General features: G+C 29.3%; 4 protein-coding genes across 4 annotated transcripts; 2 read left to right on the top strand and 2 right to left on the bottom strand.

Annotated features, from left to right (window-relative positions):
* Nucleotides 1-107: 107 nt before the first annotated feature.
* LOC128962209 (lysophospholipid acyltransferase 5-like) lies at nucleotides 108-2,242 on the top strand. The gene is made up of 2 exons (XM_054308564.1): nucleotides 108-720; nucleotides 1,212-2,242. The coding sequence occupies exons 1-2, from the start codon at nucleotides 250-252 to the stop codon at nucleotides 2,118-2,120; spliced, it is 1,380 nt and encodes a 459-aa protein (XP_054164539.1). The 5' UTR covers nucleotides 108-249; the 3' UTR covers nucleotides 2,121-2,242.
* A 655-nt stretch (nucleotides 2,243-2,897) lies between these two features.
* Nucleotides 2,898-5,621, bottom strand: LOC128962357 (long-chain-fatty-acid--CoA ligase 4-like). Its single transcript, XM_054308731.1, has 6 exons — nucleotides 5,618-5,621; nucleotides 4,801-5,291; nucleotides 4,435-4,693; nucleotides 3,878-4,359; nucleotides 3,479-3,814; nucleotides 2,898-3,404 (listed from the first exon to the last, which is right to left on the bottom strand). Exons 1-6 carry the CDS (start codon nucleotides 5,619-5,621, stop codon nucleotides 2,898-2,900), a joined length of 2,079 nt encoding a protein of 692 aa, XP_054164706.1.
* Nucleotides 5,622-6,783: 1,162 nt separating this feature from the next.
* LOC128962355 (irregular chiasm C-roughest protein-like) lies at nucleotides 6,784-9,343 on the top strand. The gene is made up of 9 exons (XM_054308730.1): nucleotides 6,784-6,859; nucleotides 6,937-7,041; nucleotides 7,136-7,219; nucleotides 7,284-7,531; nucleotides 7,592-8,324; nucleotides 8,402-8,523; nucleotides 8,661-8,762; nucleotides 8,841-8,919; nucleotides 8,985-9,343. Exons 1-9 carry the CDS (start codon nucleotides 6,784-6,786, stop codon nucleotides 9,341-9,343), a joined length of 1,908 nt encoding a protein of 635 aa, XP_054164705.1.
* Nucleotides 9,344-17,901: 8,558 nt separating this feature from the next.
* Nucleotides 17,902-25,197, bottom strand: LOC128962354 (remodeling and spacing factor 1-like). Its single transcript, XM_054308728.1, has 11 exons — nucleotides 24,967-25,197; nucleotides 24,356-24,646; nucleotides 24,100-24,284; nucleotides 23,806-24,005; nucleotides 22,938-23,727; nucleotides 22,170-22,883; nucleotides 21,970-21,999; nucleotides 21,554-21,866; nucleotides 21,380-21,483; nucleotides 21,204-21,308; nucleotides 17,902-21,126 (listed from the first exon to the last, which is right to left on the bottom strand). The coding sequence occupies exons 2-11, from the start codon at nucleotides 24,528-24,530 to the stop codon at nucleotides 17,902-17,904; spliced, it is 5,841 nt and encodes a 1,946-aa protein (XP_054164703.1). The 5' UTR covers nucleotides 24,531-24,646; nucleotides 24,967-25,197.
* Between the last annotated feature and the right edge of the window lie 781 nt (nucleotides 25,198-25,978).

The raw sequence follows: 25,978 nt of genomic DNA, 5'->3' as shown, positions 1-25,978 counted from the left end.
TAATTTTTTAACTCATAAATCAATTAATAATTTTATTGAAAAAATAAAAATATTTTTTGTTATATTGAAAAAGTATTGATTGAATTTATAGTTTTTTTGTTGTCATATCATATATATTGTGAAATGTTATGTAAATATTAATAATTAATAAAAATTTTATCGATTGCTAAATAACTGCCGCAGAAAAAAAGTTGTCCATTGATTTGTTTGTGTCAAACAATATTAGTTACCGATAAGTGACCGAAAAAGATGGTGATATCGTGGTTAACGTCGTCGATAGCGTCGGCGGTGGGAACGCCGGTCGAGTCGGTGTACCTAATGATGTGTCTGTTGTTGTCCTATCCGATAGCCGTCATCTATAATCAGCTGTTGGTCGACGCCTCCCGACAGACAAAACTCTTGTATTACTTGATCTCTGGTATGACATTAGTGTTGATCAACAACGGCCTCAATATAGTCCACTCGTTGGCCGTCTGTCTCCAGTGTTACGCCACTATCCGTTGGTGTCCCATACGGACAGCGTTGGTCATCAATGTAGTCGTACCGATGGTCTATTTATTGTACGGTTGTCATATCACTCAGATCGGGTCCATTTATACGATCGGATGGACATTACCTCAATGTGTGCTAACCCTGCGGCTCATTGCCGTCACTTTTGACGTCTATGATGGCCAACGAAACGCCGCAACGTTGAAAAAGTCGGACAATAATCATAAACAGGTATTAAATTCAATGATAATATTGTCATCAATTATTATATATAATATTAATTCAAATAATGATTTATCGATAACTGCTTTATCTTAAGTGCACTTTCATTGACTCCACGTCTACATCAAAATGATTTATTAGTTACTATTAGTTAATAATTGTTAATTAATTGTTATGTTTAATACTGTATTTATTAATACTCTTATAACTACTATAGTATTTATAATGTACTTCATATTTATACAATATTGTATATATCGTATAAATTTTGTTTATAATAATTAGTTATTATCATGATATATAACATACAAATTATGTAAATTTACGATAATTATTGACATATAAACAAATTTTTATCTACTAATATGTTTTAAGATAGAAATATAAACATTTAAGTTTATACACATTAAAATAATCAGATTATTTTATATGTCATATATCTTTTAAACAATTTTCATTTATACAAAAATTAATTAATATTTATTGTATTTATTGAATAGGAAAATGATGTGATATTACTAAATTTGGACACAGCTATACCAACAGTGCCGACATTAATTGAATTTTTAAGTCACTGTTACTTTCCGTACACTATTTTGGTCGGACCATTGATATCATACAACAAATATATGTCTTACATAAAAAGCCAAGAATCTCATATATCACACAGTTATGTACCAGCATTGGGACGATTGGCTGCCGGTCTCGTCTATCTGTATGTCTATGTGATTGGATGTGTTTATTGGCCTCAGGAATACCTACTGACCCATGAGTTCGAAGGCTCTGATTTTATGTGGAAGATAACTGCCGTAGCAATTGTATGCAAAATAGGAATGACTAAATACTTGGCCTCTTGGCTTATATCGGAGGGCTCATGTATACTATCGGGAATTTCATGGGACGGCAAGTCCTATTATACCTGTGCAAACATATACGTCTGGAAATTCGAGACGACACCGACTTTCGATGGTGTCATTAAGTCATTCAATTTGTCGACAAACAGTTTTGCAGCCAAATATTTGTTTAAGAGGTTTAAGTTTTTGGGCAATCGGATGGCCAGTCAGTCTCTGACACTAATATTCCTGGCCATATGGCACGGACTTAGTACAGGCTATTATGTGACTTTTCTAATGGAGTTTCTGATTATGAAAATGGAAATGGATGTATTGGCTAAAGTGGCCAAAAAACGGAACAAATCGCCGAAATTAGATTCTTTACTCAATTCATATTTCGTCAAAATGTTTATATGGATAGTATTCCGCATTTACACTATTTATCTGTTAGGCTATAGTTTTATGCCATTCATGCATCTCCAGTATCCCACATGGTATCACATTTATAGTCAGGTATATTGGTACGGACATGTGATAGTAGGCACATGGATTATCATCAGTGCATTTGTTGTTTGATTTAGTATTTAAAACTTTATGATCAAATGAGAAATTAGTTAATGGACAAAAAGAAATTATGAATTAATTTAGTTAAATACAAATTTTATAATTAATTAATTTATTGTTAAGTAATTTTTAAATATTTTTATATATACACACAAATTGAAAGTTATTTTAACGAACAACTGGCAAACACATTATGAATTTATTAATTTTATTGTTATTGTTATGTTGTTTTTTACAAATAGTCTTATTTATCAAATTATTATCGTAATTGAAATTTTTATGCTATACTTGATCTCTTACATGGAAAACAAACAAAATTTTGTTTTAAAAAATTTTTAGCGTTTAATTAGCAAATTATCGGATTTTGAATTTATCGCAAAATATTTATTTATATCAATCTTTTTATAATATATGATGTATTATATAACATATAAAAATTGTGGTTTTAAATTTGCATGAGATCTAACATTTCAAATGTTTATCACATAACACACACACACACACACACACACACACACATAATATACAGTATAATTATTAGCACATATTTTAAATATATTAAAAATAGATTTGCAAAATAATTATTTTTGTCAATTGAAAAAAATTGTTTATTGTTTTTGTTTTTTTACTTAAGAACAAAATTTAGACAAATTATACATTTTGTTATTAACGCCAAATTACAACAACAACAAAATATGATAATATTTTATTATTATTATTATATGCAGAGATTTAAATAAAATTAGTATTAAAATGAAAATGTTTGAGTAATTTTCTCGATACTAACTTTTAATGTTTTGAAATATTATTATTATTATTATCGTTATTGTTATTGATATCATCAAACATAAGATTAATATCCGATTTATATTTTTGGATAATAGCTGTACGTTTGAGTTTTAACGCAGCCGTCAACAAACCATTATCGGTAGTCCACTCGTCGGCACATAATTTCAATTTGGTCGGCAATTCCCGTTTGGACAGACCGTTATCGAGACCATACTCTCGTATTGAGTCCAACACCGAGCGCTCGACTCGATTATTGTCGCACAACTGGTCAAAACTAAAAGCACTTAACGATAACTTTTTAGATACCCCTTGCAGTGCATTGGTATTTGGTATGACAAGTGCTATGAGATAATCGTGAGTCGATATGCCGTAAACACAAATGTTTTCAATGAGAGGACAACTCTTGACCGCCGACTCTATCTTTCCCAATGAATAGTACTCTCCGTTTTGTAGTTTTAACAAATCCTTTCTGCGGTCTATTATTTTGAAATATCCGTTGCCGTCCACCTGATCGTTGATATGCATAAAAAATATATAATGATTTATATGATCACAAAAATGTTGGTCAAACATATACATACCTCTCCAATATCTCCCGTATAATACCATTTTTCTCCGTTTTCGTAGCAAAATGCTTCGTTTGTTTCCTTATCCATCATATAATATCCCGACACCACTGAGTCGCCATTGATCACAATTTCACCCCTCGGGTTAGGTTTATCACGTACTGAATATCCGCCGTCTGTCCAATCAACGAGTCGTACCCTAAAACCTGACATCGGAGGACCCGTGTGGCCGAGTGTCAAATCAAGCATTCCTCTGGCATGCGATGCACCGCAAACTTCGGTACCTCCGTAGCCTTGGATGAGTGTGAGATCAAATATTAAAGACATTAGTCTTTCGGTTTCATAGGATACCTATGGATTAAACAAAAATAAATTTATATATATTTTGATATCTAAAAAATTGTTAAGACCTACCGGTGCCCCTCCAACTAACATAATTTCAACATTTGAACCCAACTTTTGCTTAGCTTTACGACAAAGAAAATGATTTGTGAGGAAAGTTGTGTAACCCTTTGCTCTCCATTTAGTTTTATAATCGAGTAATGTTTTAAACATTCCTTTTGCTAATGGTTTTCCCTCCATCTGTTCGGTAACTGTCCGTCTAATTCTGTCCAAAACGAGAGGAACCGCCAAAAATATAGTCGGTTTCAATAGTTGGAGATCAGGTGTCTCTCCCGGCACCAGACCTGGCGCTCCTTCGAACAGTGTTAGTGCTGAGGCATATCCCATACGAATACCGCTTCCGAAAAATATCAGTTCAGCCGTAAACTCAAACATATGTCCCAACGGTAGATATGCGATGTAACAGTGCCTTTGAATTCTTGATAATTCAGTTTTAAAAATACAAATTGTTGATTTTGCCTGTGCTATGAGCTGCCCGTGCGTAACAATTGCACCTGTAGTTGTATTTTTTGTTTTGTTTATTATATTAATTGACTTATAAATATAAGAACTATCTAAATGAGTCTTACCTTTTGGAGTACCAGTTGTTCCTGAAGTGTACATAATTAGTGCTAAATCGTCTCTTTTGTTAAGTGAGACTTCGGGTAATACAATATCCGATTTTTTACCGGTAGTCTCGACACGCTTTAGAGACATAATGTCGACAGTGCCGTCACCAATGTTCATACCATCCATGTCAATGATCTTCTGGACACTCGGCGTCTGTGTCAATACTGACCGCAATTTGATGAGCTGTTGTTTGGTTGTAATGGCGTACTTCACTTGGGTCTTAAAAACACAATTATTTATATTATTTTTTTATATATTTATAAATTAAAATATATAAAAAATATTTTATTATTTTATTGTAATTTATATATATTGTTAACAAATACCTGATTGATTCCATGAATAATGCCATCGATACCTAACTGTGCAAACAAAGTGGTGACAACACCTCCCAATTTGAAGACAGCAAAAGCGCATAACATCCACTCGAGCCGTGTTTCGGCAAATATGAGCACTTTATCGCCGGCACTCACGCCTACCAATTGTAGACCTTTGGCTATATTGTCGACACGTTTTATGACATCTCCATACGTGAACCAGTCGTAAAAATATTTGCCGCCTTCGCTAACTTTAACGCCTGATATCACATAGTTTTTGCCATTAGTTTTTGCAGCCGTTTCCAGAAGACTATCGACTGATTCCACTTCAAAGGCCTCGAGTTTCGGATCAGTAGTTATGCGTCTCCACGGACTGTAGGGGTCGAGTGGATCCTCATGTATGGCTTTTTCCTCATCAGATTGGCTGAGTCTGATCCATGGCTTTTGTAGATAATAATAAATTGGTAAAGTTGTATATGTGTATACTGTTATCACTGAATCTATAATTTTAACTAATATATTAGATATTAACTGATTAAACATTTTTTATTATAGAAAATTATATACTTGAAAGTAATTTATAAAAATTACTAAAATTATTATACAACAAATTATGATTAATAAAAATAAAATTTTATAATTATTAAAAAACAACTATTCAATAAGAAATAAAAATATAGTTTAACTAAAATAGTAAATATCTTTTTATAAGTAACTAACTATGAATAGATAATCTGATATTATATTTAAATATAAATATATTTCAAATATTCAAACAATAATTATTACAACATATTAGCTATATTTAAATTTTTCAACAAATAACCCATAATCTTAAATAGGTAAATATTAAATAACATACAGTATTATGAAATAATACTGATAATAGATTTTTTTTTTAAATAATGTTATATTCAATTATTCAATATAAATTGCTATATTATTTATAAAAATATAAAGTATTTAGTAATTTTAAAAATAATTAATATTAGTAAATTAAAATACTTAAAAGTATAAATTTATTGATTGATTAATTATAGATATTAATTAATTTTATCTAATAATGTACAGTAATTTATTTAGCATACAGTGTTATTTGCATGCTAATTTTAACTGTCACTTTAATAATATAAATTTTAGGGATATTACAGAGGAAATAATCAAGGTGTTTTGTTGTAAATAATATATTTATGATATATACTGTAATTATTATGTTTACTATATATAAAATTTATATATATATATATATATATATATATATATATATATATATATATATATATATATATATATATATATATATATGCAGTAAAGTTATTTAAACTTACAAATTTAGAAATGAATATAAAACTATGTTTTTAGCTAATTTTGTTAGTTTTTTATTTGCTAAAATAGCCTCTGGGTATCTAAACATCAGATAGAAATATGAATATTTCCTCAATTTGAATTATTAATCCTAAAATTATTCAATTTAGTATAAGACTTGATAATATCATAATATAGTTAATATACTAATATAAATAAATAAAAATTCTTAATTTAAAAATAGTGTAAAATAAGAAAATATTCATTAAATAATTAGTTGCAATTTATTTTAATTTATATTTAAAATAAAAAAAATTGCAATCAATATACACAAACAACATTTTGACAAACAAAATATAGCATATTTCTATAGACAAAATATCACAGTTTACTGTATATAATATTGTTAATTTATTATACAATCATATACTGTAATATCAAATTACATTTGTTAAAATATCATTGACTTGTAGACCGTAGTTGTAAATAATATTTATATTATTGTATGATTGTTATAATATGGACTAAAGTAGGTTAGCATACCAGTAATGGGCGTTATTATCAATTTGATCATCTATGCAATCAATGATTCAAATTTATATATCATTTTTTCTATAAAAAAAACTTTTTTAATATAGTGTAGTCGATCAAAAAAAATGTTGACCAATAATAAAATTAGTAACAATAATGTTTCGGTACAACCTATCTAAATTGTTTATAATTAACTATTTAGTTATTCAATTTAATTATAGCAATTCACAAAGTAATGTACATTGAAAATTGTTTCAAAAAAATTAAATATTTGATAAATAATAATTATTATTATTTTTTAATTTTAAGTAATACAACAGCGCTTTGTAATAGAACCGGGCGATCAAACAGTAGTGGCCGGTCGTAGTGTAACTCTGACCTGTCGGGTGGCCAATAAAGTCGGCACAATTCAGTGTAATGTCTTGGACTGAGATATCTTAATATTTTTGTAATTATTTGAATTAAAATGTAATTTCAATGTTATTTCATTTGCAAATTCAAACGATAGGGACAAGAGATGGTTTTGGTTTAGGCATTGAACGCAATTTGAGTGGTTTTTCCAGATATACTATGATTGGCAAAGATGATGAAGGCTTGCAATTAATAATTGTTTTGTAAACTTATTTATTGTTTATAATTGTAAAACATATTTATAGGCGATTATTCACTTGAAATTACTTCGGTATCAATTGAAGACGACGCTATTTTTCAATGTCAAGTCAGTGGAAGCACTGACAATAAAGTTCCGGGAATTAGATCCCGAAGCGCAGTACTGACTGTGCTGGTGCCACCCAATCCGCCAATTATAGTACAGGTCCAGGCACAGGGAGATTTGCTGCATACTACTGAAGGTACTCTAATTGAACTCAATTGTGAAGCCAATGGCGGTAAACCAGCACCAGAAGTATATATATATTGTTTGATAAGTATTTAAAACAATTTTTAAAAAAATTTAAAACAATAGTTAAATTGGTTTTACTCGACGGGAGAGCCAGTGTCGACCAAAAATGTCACTTATTGGACACAGACTCTATCGGACGGAAAACGATTTAATGCACAATCAAAGTGGTTGTTCATCGCCAGCAAAGAGTATGACAATCGGACAGTTGTCTGTCGGGCAGAGAGCACAGCTGTCAGTGAACAGTTGGATGCGTCCATACGTTTTGATGTGAAATATGCACCGGAAATACAGATTCAATTGTTGGAACCAATAGGTCAGACAAAAGTCGGCGATACTATAATACTTAGCTGTGAGGCGAAAGCCAGTCCCAACGTATTATTGTATAAATGGTTCAAAAACGACGAAATTATTGTCGGCGATCACGAAACACAACTAACACTGTCCGCAGTGGACAGACATATGAACGGTGCTGTAGTTGTCTGTCAAGTTAGCAATTCGGTGGGCAGTAATAAAGTGTCCCATACTCTGGACATATCGTACGGACCTATATTGAAGGCACCGCCTGATTATGTTTACGGTGTAGACTTGGGTCGCGATGTGAGACTTAAATGTGATGTCGAAGGAAATCCTAAACCCGATATCACGTGGAAAATGAAGGATAAACATAAAGTGTTGGCCACCGAAGCGGAACTAGTGGTTAAAGATGTGACCGATTCCAAGGCTGGCAAATATATATGTAGGGCTGCCGTCAAAGGCTTTTCTGAAATAACATCCGTTTCCATAATTCAAATAAATGGTGTGTTTGTTCTTACAGTACATCTTAAGTACAAAACTAATTTTATTATAACTATTTTATTAACTAATTATTAAAAGGATCGCCACGTATTCACGATCCATATATACATTATGGACTGTTGGGTGAGACAGTAAATATCGGGTGCTATATTGAATCAATGCCTAAGCCGAGTCAAATTGTTTGGTATCATAATAGACAAGTATTAATTTTTATATGTTATTATTTTTTTAAATAATAATATTAATGTTTGATGTTTAATATTATATTCTTAAATGTATATATTATATTATAAATTTATAATTAATGAATTTTATATATATATATATTATTTGTTAGAAAGTAACTATTGATACTAATCGTGGTATTAATATCAATGACAATCGTATACCCGGAGAGTCGACTATTTTATCTACTGTTGTCATATATAATGCAAAATTGGTAATATTTTCAACTAAATTACTACAATTTAGATTTCGATACTTATGTTGACTTTTATTACATTATTGATAATTTTAGTCGGATTTTGGTGAATACAACTGTTCGGTTAAGAATAAGTTTGGAATCGACACTCAAACTATACTTTTAGTTGAAAAAAGTTTGTTAACACAAAATATATTAATAAAATTAAATTTTAAAAAAATATTTTTAAATTATCTTTAGTTAGCTTTACATCTTTGGTTACATATGTGTCGCTATTATTGACAGCATTGGCTGTGATTGTATTGTTGACTATATTTGTGATACTATACCTGAGACGACTAAAACGTAAAGAGTTTGACGAAAAATTATCGCATAATTCCAGTGAATGGACTGACGTTAGCAGCGGATCAGTGGATGACTCAGATATGTCGACAGATGGGTCGGTCAGTGATGACACCGAAGCCAGTGTTGGCGTTCAAATGAAATCCTTGAGCAGTACTGAAGCCGTACATCACAGTCGTCGAAGTCAAAGAAGCCGTACGACACCCGATGTATTGCTTGATTATGATATCAACTATCAGTTTAAACAATATATCTAATCATTTATTTTGTTTGTCTAAATTTATCTATTATTTAAATATTCACAATAAAGTATCATCTGATTTAATTTTAACTAAATGTTTTAAGAATTAATATTATGATAATTAATGTTTTTTAAATCAATTATTCAAAATTCACATAATATCAGCATTAATACAATATATATTAAGTATTTACAGTATATCGTACATAACATATTAATTAAATAATGCATTATTCAAATTATATTTTTTATGATTTAATTATATATAAAAAATCTATAATAATTATCATATATTACAGTATAGTGTTTACTGTCCATATTATATAAATTTAATTTATTAATAATAACTGTATCGTTGTATTGTATAAACATTATATAATACAAATAAGTAAAACATGATTGAATTTGAATGAAAATCATATTATATTTTTTTTATTTAATAATTATTATTTGTTTAGTTGATTTTAAATTTGTAGCAATTAGTATTAAAATTTCGTTTATTAAAAATAATTCAAAATTCGTATTGTATGTAAAATTCTTATCTTAAATGTAATAAAAATACAACAATTAATATAAAGATATTTATAAGTATTTAATGAATATTGAATTAGCATTTTATTTGGTTTGATTACAGCATTTGTACTAATATTTTAACATTTTAATTGTACGGTAATTCCGTTTTGTTGTCTTTTTATATACAATGTCATTAATATTATATTTATATATTGTTTTTTTTATATAATATAAAAACAATAATTTTCAAAATATAATTTATAATAAAATAAATATTATACAGCATATACTGTATATAAAATCATGAATTATGATAAAAATTTTAATAACGATCTTAAATAGTAATATAAAAAATTATTTTTATATATTTTTAGAGAGTTATAATTAAAATATTATCCAGATGTGACAAATTGTTTAAAAATTACAGTTAATAAAAGTGACCAAGTTAAAATAATAAATTATATAATATTGCTATTAAGTAATTAAACTTGCAAAGTTAATAAATAACTTTTAAATATACAGTAACTCTGATATTACAATAAGTTAAATACTTGTATTAATACTTATCAATCAACAATAGTTTAAATTTGACAGCAAATACATATGTAGTTTAGTGTATTTAGTATATATACGTACATTTAATTAATTTATCAACATCAAATTATTTGATATTGAAAAATTACTTATAATTGTTACATTTAAATATTATATTAACAAAATGATATGTCAACTTAGATTCATAATTATAAATTATCTTTAACATAAGCAAAGTTATAATTATTATCATTTACAAAATTATTATTACAAATCGTAATTTACAATTATTATTTATTTATATAATTTTTTTATAAAAAAAAAATATTCATCACATCAATGTTGACGAAAATTTTTAGTAATTGTTTATTTTTAAAAAATACATTTAGTAAGAATAATCATTAAAAATGTATTATATTGTAATTATTTTCATATCAATTATTAAGGGCAAATTGAAACTTCTAATAAATAACCTTCAAAATTATTTTTTGCATTTTGTATACATTAAAAAAAGTTAATACCTGTATCAATTTATATTTTTTTGTGTTCATGTTTTTTATGTCAGTTATATAATTGTCAGTTGTATTATAATATTATTAACTTAAATTAATATGAAAAATATTCACAATATTATCAAAGTTCCTAAATTATAAAATTGTTAAAATCTAAAAAATTTAGTTAAAAATCATATTTGTAGATAAAATAGAAAGTAATAGTTGAGACTATTGTTAATTATGAATTGTGATACTAATAATAATAATAAGTTTAATATTATAGATAGTTATGCAGTAAATGTGCAAAATATTAATTTTAATTATAAGCCATCTGTAAATGTGTTAAATAAATTTTCTTTAAAATTAATTAAAGGTAAAGAAGTTTATAATAATCTTTTGTTATAAATCTACAAAACAATATATTTAATATTGTCTTAATTTAACTAATTTAATAATTTTTAAATTATCTATAAATAATGTAAATATAGTGATAATTTATAATTTTTTATATATAATAACTATAATAGCTATTAAAAAATAGTTATGAATATTATCTAGTTAGAAATTGTTAAATTTTCGATATTGTTTCATTTTATTAATAATAAAATTGTTTGAAAAACAATTTACAAATTTCATTAGTTTATACAAATATATAGATTATTTAAAAAATTATAGTATTTATATACTCTGATATTATTTTAGGCCAAATATTTGCATTGTTGGGATGCAATGGTTCGGGTAAAACAACATTAATTAAACTAATATTAGGTCGACTCAAACCACAATCCGGTAATATATTTATATTTGGGTGCAAACCATATGACAAACAATTGGATATTCCCGGTCCGGGTGTGGGATATATGCCACAAGAAATAGCACTTTTTAATGAGTTTACTATCAAACAAATGTTTCATTATTATGGACTCATATATCAAATAAATAGTAAAACTCTTGACAATCGTATTAATGAATTAAAATCATTGTTACAATTGGCACCTCTGGACCAAAATGTCAACAGTTTGAGTGGTGGACAACAAAGATTAGTATCACTGGCCATAACACTAATGCATTCACCAAAACTATTACTATTGGATGAGCCAACAGTCGGTGTCGACTCAATACTCAGATATCGTATTTGGGAATACTTGGAGCAAATATGCCATCAAAATGGTTAATAGATTTAATTATTAAAATACCTTATTTTTCTTATTTATTTTTTATATAAAAAGATACAACAGTTATAATAACGACTCACTATACCGATGAGGCCAGACATGCGGATTCAGTTGCTTTTATATATAATAGCTATTGTTTGGCACACGAATCGCCTAAAAAATTAATAGAAATGTATCGGTGCTCAACACTCGATGATGTCTATTGGATGTTATGTAAAAAATATATAGATAAAAGTGATGATTATAAAAACAATAATATAACTGAACCATTAATAAATATCAGCAATACTAACAAAAATAGTATAGAAAACAATCAAATAGTTGCTAAAAGTGAGTTCAACTTTCAACGTATTAAAGCACTGGTATTAAGAAATCTAATTGAAACTAAAGGCCGTCCAGCGATATACCTATTTTATTATATACTACCATTGATTGTTATATTTATAGCAAATGCATCATTTGGTGAACCATATAATATACCCATTGCTATCGTCAACAATGATATTACTGATGATAACACCATTTCCGCACAATTTACTCAATCATTGAATAATCAAACCTTTTATATAAATTATTACAATTCCAATACATTGGCCTATAATTCATTGATTTTGGGAAGAAATCATTTATCGATTTTCATTGGCGAAGGATTTAGTGATCAATTGAAAAGTCAAATAATTGATAACAAGAATATGATTGACGACGACTCCAATTCATCGACAATTAAATTGTCAATCGATATGAGTAATCCTGTGATTGGATATTACGGACAGTTTTATTTATTTGACTCTATCATTGGTGTGATCCGTAAATTTAGTCAAACTATAGGTCAAAATCCAATGGCATATTCACTGCCAATTGATGTCCATTTTCAGAAATCGTCTAATATAACATATAACAGCTTTATTGTACCCGCTTTTATAGTGGCCACCACTCAGAGTCATACCGCACTGGTCATCGGGTTTTTAATGAATCTAATTTATGATCGTCAATACGGATATTTGGATCGCTATATGAGTGCCGGTATAAAGCCTATGGAGGTATTCATAACACAATCGCTAATAGCATTGTTTCATATTTTAATACAATCGCTAATATATGTCATCACTGTATTTGATGTTTTTAATTATCCACTCTATGGTACATATTTGGATGCATACATATTAACCGCATTGAGTGCTGTTGAGGGCATGACTTTTGGCACAACAGTTATGCTATACTTTGACGATATATACAAAATATTTGTAAGTTTGAACTTTTAAATTTTGTTTAAATAATAAATTATAAAATAACTATTTATTTTTTAATTAGATTATATTAATTAGTACACTATTTTCACAATCTATAATATCGGGTTGTTTTTGGCCAACCGAGTCATTGCCTAATTATCTACAATACATGCAATACATTATACCCCAAAACGCAGCCATAATATCCATACGAAATGTTGTATATAATGGTTGGTCTGTATTCACACACTTTCAAACTTTTTATGGATGTCTAGTACTTATAATTTATAGTATAATTTTCACAATTTGTAATTACTATTTATTCAAAAACATATAAGAAATACTATTAAGAAAAATTGTAAATATATGCTCTAATTGTTGTTTATCTTATAATAATTATTTATGTTATATATTGTATATTTTATTTGAATGTAATTAAATTAATTTTTGATAATATTCAGCATAATAAAAAATTATTATAACTAAATAAATATATTTATTTTTCAATATATGATATGTTTTAGATAAATAGCATAGAAACAAATGTATGATATATTACTATATTATTACGATTGATAATTTTAGATAATAATAATCTTTAATGGAAATTGTTTTTAAAAATATCTATAAATATTATACAATATAATATTAATATTAATATTAACGATTATTTTTTTAATGCATGATGAAATAAGTTTTTTTTGTTATTGCTAAAAAACATTTTTACAGTGCATTTTATCTATTAAATTGTTTCTGTAAAGTACTGTAATAATCATTATAACTGTGAAATACAGTAATAATAATAAAATTTTATTAATAATTCAATTTAATTAACCAATGAATCAATGATTATAATGAATGAATTGATCACTAAAATTGATTTATTCTATGTGTTTGACGACTCTAGAGGTACTAATATGTTGTTTGTTACCAATACAGACAAAGTATATGGAATGGGAGCTAACACTTGGGGACAGTTGGGTTTTGGACACCAGAATTATGTGTGCGAACCGCAAGAAATCATTGAATTGTCGGATAAAAAAATTCAAGAGTTTATTAGTGGTAAATATTTTGTTGTTTGTCACTGCAGTGATCAAACTATTTACAGCTTTGGTTATAATAAATGGGGTATTTTGGGAATACCAACCACTGCTGGTCCACAACTTTATCAAAGGCCTCGTAAAATACAAATCGATGGCAAAGATTTTGTTGCAAAACAAGTAAGTTGTGGTCGATATCATACACTAGTGCTGACCACAGATAATGAGGTGTACGGTTGGGGCCGTAATAATTGGGGACAGATTGGCACAACAGATATTAATAATAATAATAATAGTTTAAAGACTAACAATCAAGACATAACAGTCCCCGAGAAAGTGCTTTTCACTGATAATGATATCATAAAATCGATTCATTGTTACGACATTTGTTCGTTTGCATTGGCAATGGATGGACAGGTATATAGTTGGGGTTTCAATCGTCTAAATAGATTAGGCTTGAATGACACGGATTACACTATATTTAGACCGAAAAAATTGATTAACATATATAATGATATTGAAATGTTGTGTATGGGTGGGGGTCGATATTATTTTAAGGGTAAAAATGATCTAGTTTATTATTATGGCACACTTGTACACAATGAAAATATTTATAAACCACATTCAAAGATAATGGTGTTTCCCAATAATTATATGAACCCCAATGTTATTAAAGTTATTTCATATAAAGGCGATTATATAACACATTTATGTGAAGTAAACGGTAAATTATATGATGTTATCAATAATAAACAAATTGATACCAACTGTCAAAATATTATGGATTATTGCATCAATCAATTAGGGATCACATATAAAACTTATCATTTTATTTATATTCAACAAATGGATTTATTTCAACAACTGTTTGATAAACATTTACAAATAATAACTATTGTTGTTAATGATCTGACAAATTTGATAACAATTTATGATAATAATAATATAAATATAAAGAAAATTGTAATGAAATTAATTAATATAATTGTTTCTATTGTTAAATATTTTGACAAAATAGTCGATATGTTAAATGAATTAATGGAAAATTATAAAGCATTTGAATTAAATGATAATATGAGACAATTTATTATAAAAACAATCGATAAAATTAAAAAAGAGTCGGAAAACGTTATCGACAATGGTTTGAATAAAAAATATTTAAAAATTGAATTATAACATTATTTTGAATATGTTTTAATTATAGATTTACTAACCAATTCATATAAACGTTGTTACAATAGTTTAAAATTAGTTGGTCGGGGAAGCTTTGGAAATGTACACAAAGTTAGTAATAATTTATCAAAAGAGATAACAGCTCTTAAAATAATGGAAATTAAAAGTAATTATTATAATTATTTTCTAATTACTTATAATAATAATAAGTTATGACAAATATTATTATTAAATTTAAAAATATATACATATATTATATTAATAGGTGAAGAAAATGTGATACAAGAAACTGAAAAATGTAGTAAATATTAATGAGTATTATTATTATTAATTGTTGAAAAAAATATATATAAACTTAGGTAAAGAAAATTTAATGCAAGAAATTGAAAAATGTAGTAAATTTTTCTCTGAGTTTGTCGTCGAAACCTTATATGTTTGGGACTATAAAAATACAATTTATATTCAAATGGAGTTTTGTTCACTGAATCTGAAAACTGTTATTGATTTAAAAGGACAGGTATTTGATAGAAAAAATGATAAACCAATGGATTATTTAGAATATTACATAACGTGTCAACTATTCAAAGAGCTATTAGAATGTGTCAAATATTTGCATGAATTGAATCCACCAGTAATTCATTGCGATCTCAAACCCGATAACATATTGATTGCCAATAATGTAATTAACGGTCGATTTGTTAAGTTGGGTGACTTGGGATTGATTAAGGTTTTGGAAAATTCAATGCAAACACAAAGCAAATGTGTCGGTACATCAAAATATATGGCACCAGAAGTTTATAATAAGAAATATTCCACAAAATCCGATGTCTATAGTATCGGTCAAATCGCTCAAACATTATTTGACACCGATATCAATGAGTTAGTAATGATTCAAAATAATAATAAATATTTACAATAAATTCATACATAATTTTTTTTTCGTTAATTTTAGTCCAAAAACTAAATATGAATCCTACGATTGGTCTGAAAAGTATTGTAATATTATATCCATATTTTGCAAAACTTTGTTTCCCGTTTATGATGAGCGACCTACCTGTGCGCAAATAATTACACAATACAAGGATTGGGCTATCGATTCAAACTATGTTATCCAAAGGAAAGACTTTCAAACCAAACTAACAGAAATTAAAGCAAAGGAATGGCAGATAAGAGAAAAGGACAGAAAAACAGATAACAAATTTTGGCTGTTTTTTCATTTGTATGTTTCTATTAAAACAAAAATAGATATAAAAAAAATGTATTAAACAGAAATCAATTATTAATATATCAGTCATAGAAATATTTAAATATAATGATTATTATTTGTTGTTATTGAATACACTGATTGAATATATTCATCTGATTTATTACTATTCAAAAACTAATAGTTTTTTTCCAATTTTTTTTATTAAAGATTATTTAAATTTTCCAAAATAATTAAAATTAATTATCTAATATTAATTTTATCGTTTAATATTTGTATTAAAATAATAAATATAGCGATTTTTAAAATTTAATACAAGATTTTATTTTTATCATTTTAAACATCTTTTATATAATTTTGTAAAAATTAATTATAAATAAGTTTGCTTTATCATAATACATTATATGTCTATTTAATATTTATATTTTATGTAATTATATGTCATTAAAAATAAATTAAATATACATTTGTTTGAAATGTTGATTTCATTTTTATATTAGTATTTTAATTTCATATTTGATGGGATAAACCATTTAGTTTATGATTTGCGTATATAACTAATGCTAAACATAGAGATTTATTTTTGTATCAAATATTGAGAAAAAAAAATAATATTTAGGAAACCGTGTTATTTATGATATATTTATAAATATGAAATACAATAATTATTCTTACAGTAAATACTATCAGATAAAACTTGTATTGTTTGATGTATTTATAGTAATATTTAAATTTATTTTACCGTAAAATTATATTGTTTATAAAAATTGCTTTCCCAAATGTTTTAATAAAAAATAAATTATGAGTTTTTTTCAGTAAATATAATGTTTTACTAATGAGATCTCTATATTAATAATCATAATTAGGAAATAGTATATAATTTGATTAATTTATACAAAATAATAATAATAACCATAATTTCAATGATTTTGGTGATACAATTAAATTCAACTATATTTACAAATTTTTAAAAATTATTATTCATATAAGAAAAACAAATCTGAAAAAACATAATACAGATACTAAAGATAATATTAAAAAGAAATTAAATAAATGATATTTTGATTGCAATTAAACAAATGAAAATTTAAGTTAAAATAAAACTTAAATGTTATCGATGTGTTTGTAAAATGCTATTTATACACATAAATGGTTTGACACAAAAATTATAAAATAATAGTTTGTTAAATAACTAAATTAATTAAATGCCTCTCATTTCTGTGTGACATAAGTAGTTGACTTATTATTATTAGTATTATTATTATTATTAGTATTATTATTATTATTAGGAGAAGGAGGAGGCCTTGACTCTTGTGATCGTCGACTACCTCTACTACCTCTACCCCCTCTACTGCCTCTTCCTCGACCAGATGTTTTAGCTGGTGCTGTTGTTAAAGTGGTACCGGTATTAGTTGGTGGTGCAGCTGCTGTCGAAGTTATCGGAGCTGTCGCAGGTATACGTTGACTGTCCTCAGGCACGTGCGGTGGTCTGCTGTGTTGTAACAAATTTTGGATCATAAAAGCGCCATTCGGTCCGCCGGCCACACCGGCATTGGGGCCAAAGTAGCCATAGTTTTGGCCATATGGCGGTGGATAAGGCGACGGCTGTAATGGCATCATATGTGGTGGTGGTTGTGGATGACCAGTAATTGGTTGTCCAGGTGCTGGCTGTCTATAGTATGGATTTGCTGCAGGATGTCCCGGATAATTATAAGGAGGCATATGTGGTCGATTTGTGGCACCGGGTTGTGTCCAATGAGGTCCGCTAAGTGGCCTATAATTTGGTGGTGTTTGACCAGATATTGCTGGACTGGTTACGGGGGCTGATGTGCGCGGTGGCTGTGATGGACCAGTTGTGTTTGGTGGTGCACTACTAATTGGTTGTCTAACATGTGGAGATGCAAATGGAGGTGCTTCATGAGCTGTAGAAACAGGCGCTGGTGGTCGAGCGTAATATGGATGAGCAGCTTCTGCAACTTGTGGATAAAAATGACCTGGAAAACCATGTGTGGCTGATCCAGGTGGTCTTTGTTCGTTAAGATGAGGTGGAGGATGGGCAGCATGTGGGGGATGAGCAGCATGTGGAGGATGGCCAGCATATGGTGGCATTGGGCCAACATTTGGTGGAATATTATGTCCCAAATATGGTCTTTCCATTCGATGATCTATAACACCTTTAGGCGTTTGTAATGAATGTCCAATAGGAGGTCGTGTATAGTCATGTATTGGATGTCTCGGTGGATAACCACTGGGGTTTGAGTCTAATGTCATAATTCTCGGTGGACTCGACTGTTGAATATAGGGTTCGTTGACAGACGCGGGTTTCAATGGTGGTGGCCGTGAGGCTGAGTATGCTTCCATCGGTGGCACTGAATAATAGTCTAAATTATTTGGATTCTTGTTATAGTTGCCATCAATGGGAACAGTATTTGGTGGATAACTATTTTGTAATTGTGTAATATTTGGTGACACCATATGTGATACTATAGCAGTTGTTGCTGAATTGGGCACTACTGGTGTTGACAAATAATGACTATCTTTGTTAACTAATAGAGGCGGTGGTGGCGGTAATGATACAACATTAGCGTTCACTTGATTGTCAACAACAGTAGACATGATTGTCTCACTAAGAATTGTTTTATTATTACTATCACCTAACAGTTCACTACATTTATCATTAACTTTAATCATTGATTTTTCATTTTCTTGAATAACATCTTTAGATTTTTTACTGTTTTTCGATAATTTTTTAGCATTAAAATCACTTTCATCTTTAAATTCTTCCTCATCTTCTTCTTCGTCTACCTCTTCATCGGATTCTTCTTTCAGATTTGCCAAACCTTTTGCCTTTGAAAGTCGTGGTTTTCCTTTCATAGTTAATTGTTGGTCAGTATTATCTTTAGATGATTTTTGAGGCAAAACTTTATCTTTTGGTTTAATTTCGTCTTCACTTTCATCTTCATTGTCCTCGTTTTCCTCGTCTACTTCTTCGTCTTCTTCCTCTTCATCATCACTTTCTGCCCAAAGTTTTTTCAATTTCCTCTCAGCTTTGGAGGTCTTCGACTCTTTTGGTTGTCCCCATTCCTCTTCACTGCTTTCAGAATCGAATTTTGTTTTCTTCTTAGTGTTGGCCGGTTTATAATACTTGTTATCGCTTTCGTCACTTTCTGAAGTCTCCTCCTTATAACAAACCCTTTTTCTGGCCGCCGATCGAGCTTTTGAACGACCGCCCGGTCGATAGCTGCCATCACTATCATCACTGCTAACAACAAACGCATCTCTTCTATAACCTCTTCGGCCAATATTTTTCTGCCGACTTTTATTTTTGGATTTACTCTTTGATTTACTGCTAGAATATCTCGTTGAACGCCGTCGAGGCTTATAATCGGAAGCATCAGACATGTCGTCGTCAGTTTCTTCGTCATCAACAAACTCTTCATCTGACGCTTCTAATTCTGTAGCGTCAGAGTCATCACCTTTAAAGTCCTCATCGCCGTAGTCATCATCTTCAGTAGTGTCTGACAAATCATTAAGACCTCGATGTCGTTTACGAGCAGCTGCTGATGAATCTCTTCTTCGTTTTTTATTCTTTTTTGAGCCACTTTTAGATTTAGTTTTTTCATCAGATTCTTCTTTCTGATGTTCTTCCTCATCGTCGTCTTCTTCTTCTTCTTCTTCAACATCATTCTTAACAATTGTCTTTTGCTCGTCAGTCATATCATTACCGGCCTTTTCTTCAACAGCTGTTGTTTGTTCGTCAGCTTTTGGTTCTCCAGTTTTTTCTTCAATTGGAGTCAAACTAAAGTCAAGTTCTTCTCCCTTATTACTGGCGATTATATTAGACATGTCTTTGCCTTTGCTTTGCATAACACCAGTAGCTTCTGTGTCGACATCATCGACATCATCGACATCATCGACATCGAAGTCACCATCAATTTCCAATTCAATCGCCGACTTTATTAATTCGTCAAACTCTTGAAATTTATAGTTAATATTTTTGCGATTCCTATTACGGCGCGATTTGATGGCCGCATATTTGTCCACTTCGTCTTCTGACTCATCTGACCAAAGAGCTCTTCCAATATCGTCTTCACGATCGCTATCCTCATCATCGTCAACATCATCACTATTTTCTTCATCATCTTCATCGTCACTGTTGTATATTCGTCGACGATTTTTACTCTTCTTTTTATTACTACTTTTGTCATCAATTTCGTCATTTTCATTAACATTATCATCATTTTCTCCATCATTAATCAAATCGTCGGTCTGTTCCGTTTCATTCTTTAAATTTCTTGGACCCGAATTCTTCAATATGTTATCTACACTAATGGCCACATATTTAAGTCGTTGTCTGCGTAGTTCTTCTCTTTCTTTTTTCACCCAATGAACAGATATTGTGGCCAATTCTTCGTGTAATTTTTGACACAACATTTTCTGCAACAAATAAAAAAATATTATTTAAATCATAATTACAAAACATTAACAAAAAAGTAATCAATTGTATGGCTCACGTGTTCACACGGTGGACAATACCAGTCGCCGTCTGGTATCATAAGTAATGGCGGACGAAGACATGCCGTATGAAATCCTTCGTCACATTTATCACATAAAAGTATCTGTGTTTTCATGATATAATAAAATTCATTAAATATGATAATTTTAATATAAAATAATATGGAGGACATACCCATTCCGGGTGATCATATTTCCCGCACCGACCACACGGTTTGTCATCATTTTCGACTTCTGATTCACTGCTTGGCTCGTTATCGTCAGGACTGACCGAACGGACTGTAATTATAACAACAAAAAACATTTACAAAATACTGAAAAATATATTTTAAAAAATGAATTTTCAAACCTTTTTTGACAGTCCGAGCGCGTCGTACAACAACAGGTTCGGCGTCGGGATCGAACTCTTCGCACGCAAACTCGTCTTCATTGTCTTCAAACTTTAGTACTTCTTCTTCTTCGTCTTCGTGCTCTTCTTCATCTTCTTGAGACTCATCAGATTTGTTTGAAGAGTCGCTCTCTTCCCACGGCCGCGAATTGGGGCCGTGTTTTCGTTTCCTTTTACGACCTCTTCTTTTCTTGTGTTTCTTATCTTCCGAGGCATCCGAATCATCGTCATCATCATCTTCTTCTTCTTCTTCTTCAATGTGATCTTCATCGCTCTAAAAGAAAAAAAAATCAATTTTAAATCACAACAAAACAATATATATATATATATATTTGTTTAAGAAATTATTAGAATATAATAATTGTTATCTTTCTTACAGAAGAGGAAGTATCGAGACATCCCTTCTTCTATTAAAGAAGACATAAAAATTAAGAGAAAAATATATATATTAATGAATTTGTTTCGAAAGTCAAGACAAATCATATATCATAAAAATTGTGTCAAATTTTTTTAAATAAACTACTTTTAAATGTTTAAATAACTAGTAATATAAAGAAACCATTTGAATAATCTTTACCTCAATTATCTTTTTAGATCTTTTTTTGTTGGGTCCCGTATTAGCTAACTGTTCTTCTCTGAGTGCACTCAATTGTGCCGTTCGTTTTTTGGCCAATTCCTCGATCTTTTGCTGTTCGCGCTTCACTTGTTCCGACATTTGTTGCGCCTTCTTCTCTTGCAGAGCTGCTATTCGACGACTGGCCCTCTTGTTTAGCATTGGTTCTTCAAAATCGTTATCTCTTTCTCTACTTTCGGTCTTTTCCGACGATTGACTTCTCTTTCTTCTCCTACCAGTTGCTGATCTCGTTGTCGTTGTTGTAGTAATCTTCGTAGTATTAGATTTGTGTGCAGAAGTGGTCGACGCTCCTCTACCTCGACCTCTACCACGTCCTCTACTGAGTCCGCGACCCCTTATTCTTCCTCTACCTCTGAATGTTGAGGTCGTCTCTTCTCTATCGTCAGAAGTTCTGCAAACTTCGTCAACTAAAAAGTCGCACAAAACCGAAACTGTCTGTTCAATTGAAAGCAATGTCATGTCAGTTATAGCACCGGATGATGAGTGGCCGCCGCCTGTCGTTAATAAAGATTTGTTTAGTGAAGAGAGACGTTTAGTAGCCGTTGATTGCACTGAAACTGCACACAAATTGTCTGACACTTTGCCGATAATGTCGTCCATCACAAGCTTAACATCACAATCCAATTGAGATTTTAGTCTATCAATATCTACATCTAATTTATAACTATTATTATTATTATTATTATTATTATTATTATTATTATTATTATTATTATTATTATTATTATTAAAATAAGAATCTGTTTCTCTATTTTTATCATTTTTCTTATTACTTAAACAAACATTATGTCCATCAAAGCCATTCATTTTAAGTTCACTTAAATTGTCTGTAAAAATAGAGGACTTCTCTGTGATGGACAACAGTTGTTTGGTTTCGTTAACAGTATTTAATTTTAACTCACAATTCACAGTATTTTCGTTTAGTTGATTTGATGAACATTTTGTGTCCAATTTTGTCATCAAATTTGGTTTAATATTAAGTTCAGTTGTCGGCAAACCATTTTCGACAATACGTTTGCCATTGTTGTTGTTATCATTATCATCACTTCTACTGACTTTACATTTATTATCATTATCTGTCAGTTCCTGTTTAACACCAAACACATAACTTTCATGAAGTGTATCATTGATTTGGTCATCAATTGGTTCTTTCTTTATCTCAGTTTTAAGCTCATTCTTGGACTCACAAAAACTCGACTCAATTTCATCACACATTTCACTACACATTTCTTGACATATTTTCATTACATCGTCAACGATGTCATCGTTTTTAATATTTAACATAATCTTTGTTTTTATCTTTTGCTTCTGTTCTAACTCGATGTCTAATAAATCGACTGAATTAGAGTTGGACTCCTGTTTCAGACAACTCGACAATTTGCTGTTGAGATTACTATTGTCATCATTTGTGTCGCTCAACGAAGAAGTCTCTTCTTTAGGTGACCCAATAGTATTGTTTGCTTCGAGATTTGTAATCAATTCTTCTAATTGTTTCTTATTTCTGATGAAAGATAAAACATAAAACAGATTAAGTTATAATTCGTAATTTTGTTATCAAATATAATAAAGTGATTATTACTGGCAAACCAAAGACCAAGACTCTTCATCTTCAGCCTCTTCCTTATAGATCCTAAAGTTGTAGTCTAAGTCTAATTGATACCAATACATGAAACCATTGATGTCGCGTCCAATCGGTAATAACCTCAGCGATGCCGCGTCATTGGCATTAACCTCAAGTTTAAACTTAGAGTTGTAGTCAAATTGAGCCTCAAGTAAGCGCTGAAGAATTAATTGTAGATAATATCGATAAACAATTAAATAAATTCAAACAATAGTTATACAATAAGTGTCGATAAATTGTTTGTTAAAATACCTTTAATAACTCCAATTTGATGGACAGTTTGCTATTCTTGTAGCCATACCTTTCCAGTTCCCAGGAGTCGACGTTTGAATACTCGGCACAAAACTTGACTAAAGCCCGTTCCCACTTATCTTTGTTAATATATTTTCGTCGTTTCCTCAACAACTTGATGTGCAGCTCAACCAACTCTTCGTTAACTACGAGTAAATCAAAAGATCAAAAATTAACAGATAGTTAGTTAGTGTATGTTTTTGATGACATCACATACGGTGATCATTGTCTTCAATCATATCTTTCAAGTGCTGTATGTTGTATGTGATACCCAATGGTTCGCCAAACTTGTGAAAGAAGGAACAAATGACTGCAAAGTTGCCATCATTTTCGCACTGATTGTTGGCAACCAATTGCTGATCGACCGGTTCATCCAACATAGAGGCGGCCATTGTTTGTCTGTGTTGAATATACTTCGGCTAATTGCTTGATACCGGTGTTGTTATATAAACAACGAGATGACCACTAAATGGTCACTAAATTGCGACACCGATTGGCTGATATATTACTACAAAAATATGTAATCAATTAGTTTTTTTTGTTGTTGAAATCAACTTAAAATTTAATTATTTTTTAAATAACAAAACAAAACACTCAATCAAATTATGTTTCAATTATATTCAATAAAATCATTTAAAAAAAATTATATCATAATTACTATTTAAAACATTCAAAAAAAAACTATTGACTTTTTTTGGCATCAATTACATGATATAATATATAGTTAAATATATAATTAATAATTATTTGTTATATTTTAATTAAATATTAAAATAAAATATAAGATATATTTAAATAAATAAATTTAAAAAAATAAATAAAACATACACAAAATTATAATTGATTTGAACAGTTAGCCAAAAAAAATGACAGCTATCGGTGCGATGACTGCCGTCCTTAAGGAGTTGAGTGACGACCGATCGTGAGGCCCGTCGATGTGATGGCCGGTCGACAACACACAACACGGCCTGTCATTTGTAGGACACGGCGTTTGAGTTCATATTTATTTGATTTTTCTATTGCTTTACATATAGTTATAATGCAGTTGTCATTCAAAATAATACTAAATATTTATATCAATAGTAGTAATAATAATAATAATATAAGTGTTGCGAAAACCCCATTGAATACAACACACATAATATTGTTATATAAAACTCAATGTATTTTCAATGTGAATGTGTGTTATGTTATGTTTATCTATGCACTGGTAGTAGTAGTAGTACTGTATTAGTAATATTAGTGGTGATGTTAGTGCCATACATACTCTATGGGCACCAGTAGCTTATAAAAATGGCGACAGCGCCCTGTCTATATAATCTACCAGTGCTAGTGTGTGTACTGTCTATTAAAAACACAACAATACATGTATATAAAATAACCCCCTATTGACTATATCAATGATATAACTACCAGTGCCCATAATATGACAGCACATAAGACTTTTGCAGTGTTTTTTCATATAATTTATTACACCGACCGACTCTCTCCTACAATATTATAGTATATTTTTCATAAAAAGCACTGTTATGTGTGTGTGTGTGTATAATCGGTTAATAATAATCAACAAAAAATATCATACAATAAATAAGTTTTATGGCAATCGTTATAATGATTTTTATTATATTCATTATTACACTATGAATGATACCTATAATAACAATTATTATTATTATTGTAACAATTATTGTTTTTTTTTATATAATTTGATAAATTTCTAATGAAAATATATCAATTTTTAAATGATTTTTATGAAATTATATATCATATATTAATAGTTATGTAAATTATTTTTTGAATATATTGATTTAATTAAATAGAATTAAATGTTCATGGTACA

The sequence above is a fragment of the Oppia nitens genome, unplaced genomic scaffold (genome assembly GCF_028296485.1).
Source record: "Oppia nitens isolate AA-2021 unplaced genomic scaffold, nextdenovo-longstitch-racon4-pilon3 scaffold6_pilon_pilon_pilon, whole genome shotgun sequence".
Taxonomy (NCBI): Eukaryota; Metazoa; Arthropoda; class Arachnida; order Sarcoptiformes; family Oppiidae; genus Oppia; species Oppia nitens.
Note: the sequence above shows the minus strand (reverse complement) of the source record. Positions and strands in the feature narration are given on the sequence as shown.

What these genes read in the sequence shown, in the direction of transcription:
- LOC128962209 (XM_054308564.1), top strand. Translation starts at nt 250, where the DNA reads ATGGTGATATCGTGGTTAACGTCGTCGATAGCGTCGGCGGTGGGAACG. An exon ending in CGGACAATAATCATAAACAG is followed by an intron (nt 721 to 1,211) that starts GTATTAAATTCA and finishes TTTATTGAATAG; the next exon opens with GAAAATGATGTGATATTACT.
- LOC128962357 (XM_054308731.1), bottom strand. An exon ending in TGTTAGTTGGAGGGGCACCG is followed by an intron (nt 3,815 to 3,877) that starts GTAGGTCTTAAC and finishes TTTAATCCATAG; the next exon opens with GTATCCTATGAAACCGAAAG. An exon ending in ATACGGGAGATATTGGAGAG is followed by an intron (nt 3,405 to 3,478) that starts GTATGTATATGT and finishes ATCAACGATCAG; the next exon opens with GTGGACGGCAACGGATATTT.
- LOC128962355 (XM_054308730.1), top strand. Translation starts at nt 6,784, where the DNA reads ATGTTTCGGTACAACCTATCTAAATTGTTTATAATTAACTATTTAGTT. An exon ending in GCGGTAAACCAGCACCAGAA is followed by an intron (nt 7,532 to 7,591) that starts GTATATATATAT and finishes TTAAAACAATAG; the next exon opens with TTAAATTGGTTTTACTCGAC. An exon ending in TCATATATAATGCAAAATTG is followed by an intron (nt 8,763 to 8,840) that starts GTAATATTTTCA and finishes TGATAATTTTAG; the next exon opens with TCGGATTTTGGTGAATACAA.
- LOC128962354 (XM_054308728.1), bottom strand. Translation starts at nt 24,530, where the DNA reads ATGGCCGCCTCTATGTTGGATGAACCGGTCGATCAGCAATTGGTTGCC. An exon ending in GTCTCGATACTTCCTCTTCT is followed by an intron (nt 21,867 to 21,969) that starts GTAAGAAAGATA and finishes TTTTTCTTTTAG; the next exon opens with AGCGATGAAGATCACATTGA. An exon ending in AATATGATCACCCGGAATGG is followed by an intron (nt 21,309 to 21,379) that starts GTATGTCCTCCA and finishes ATGAAAACACAG; the next exon opens with ATACTTTTATGTGATAAATG.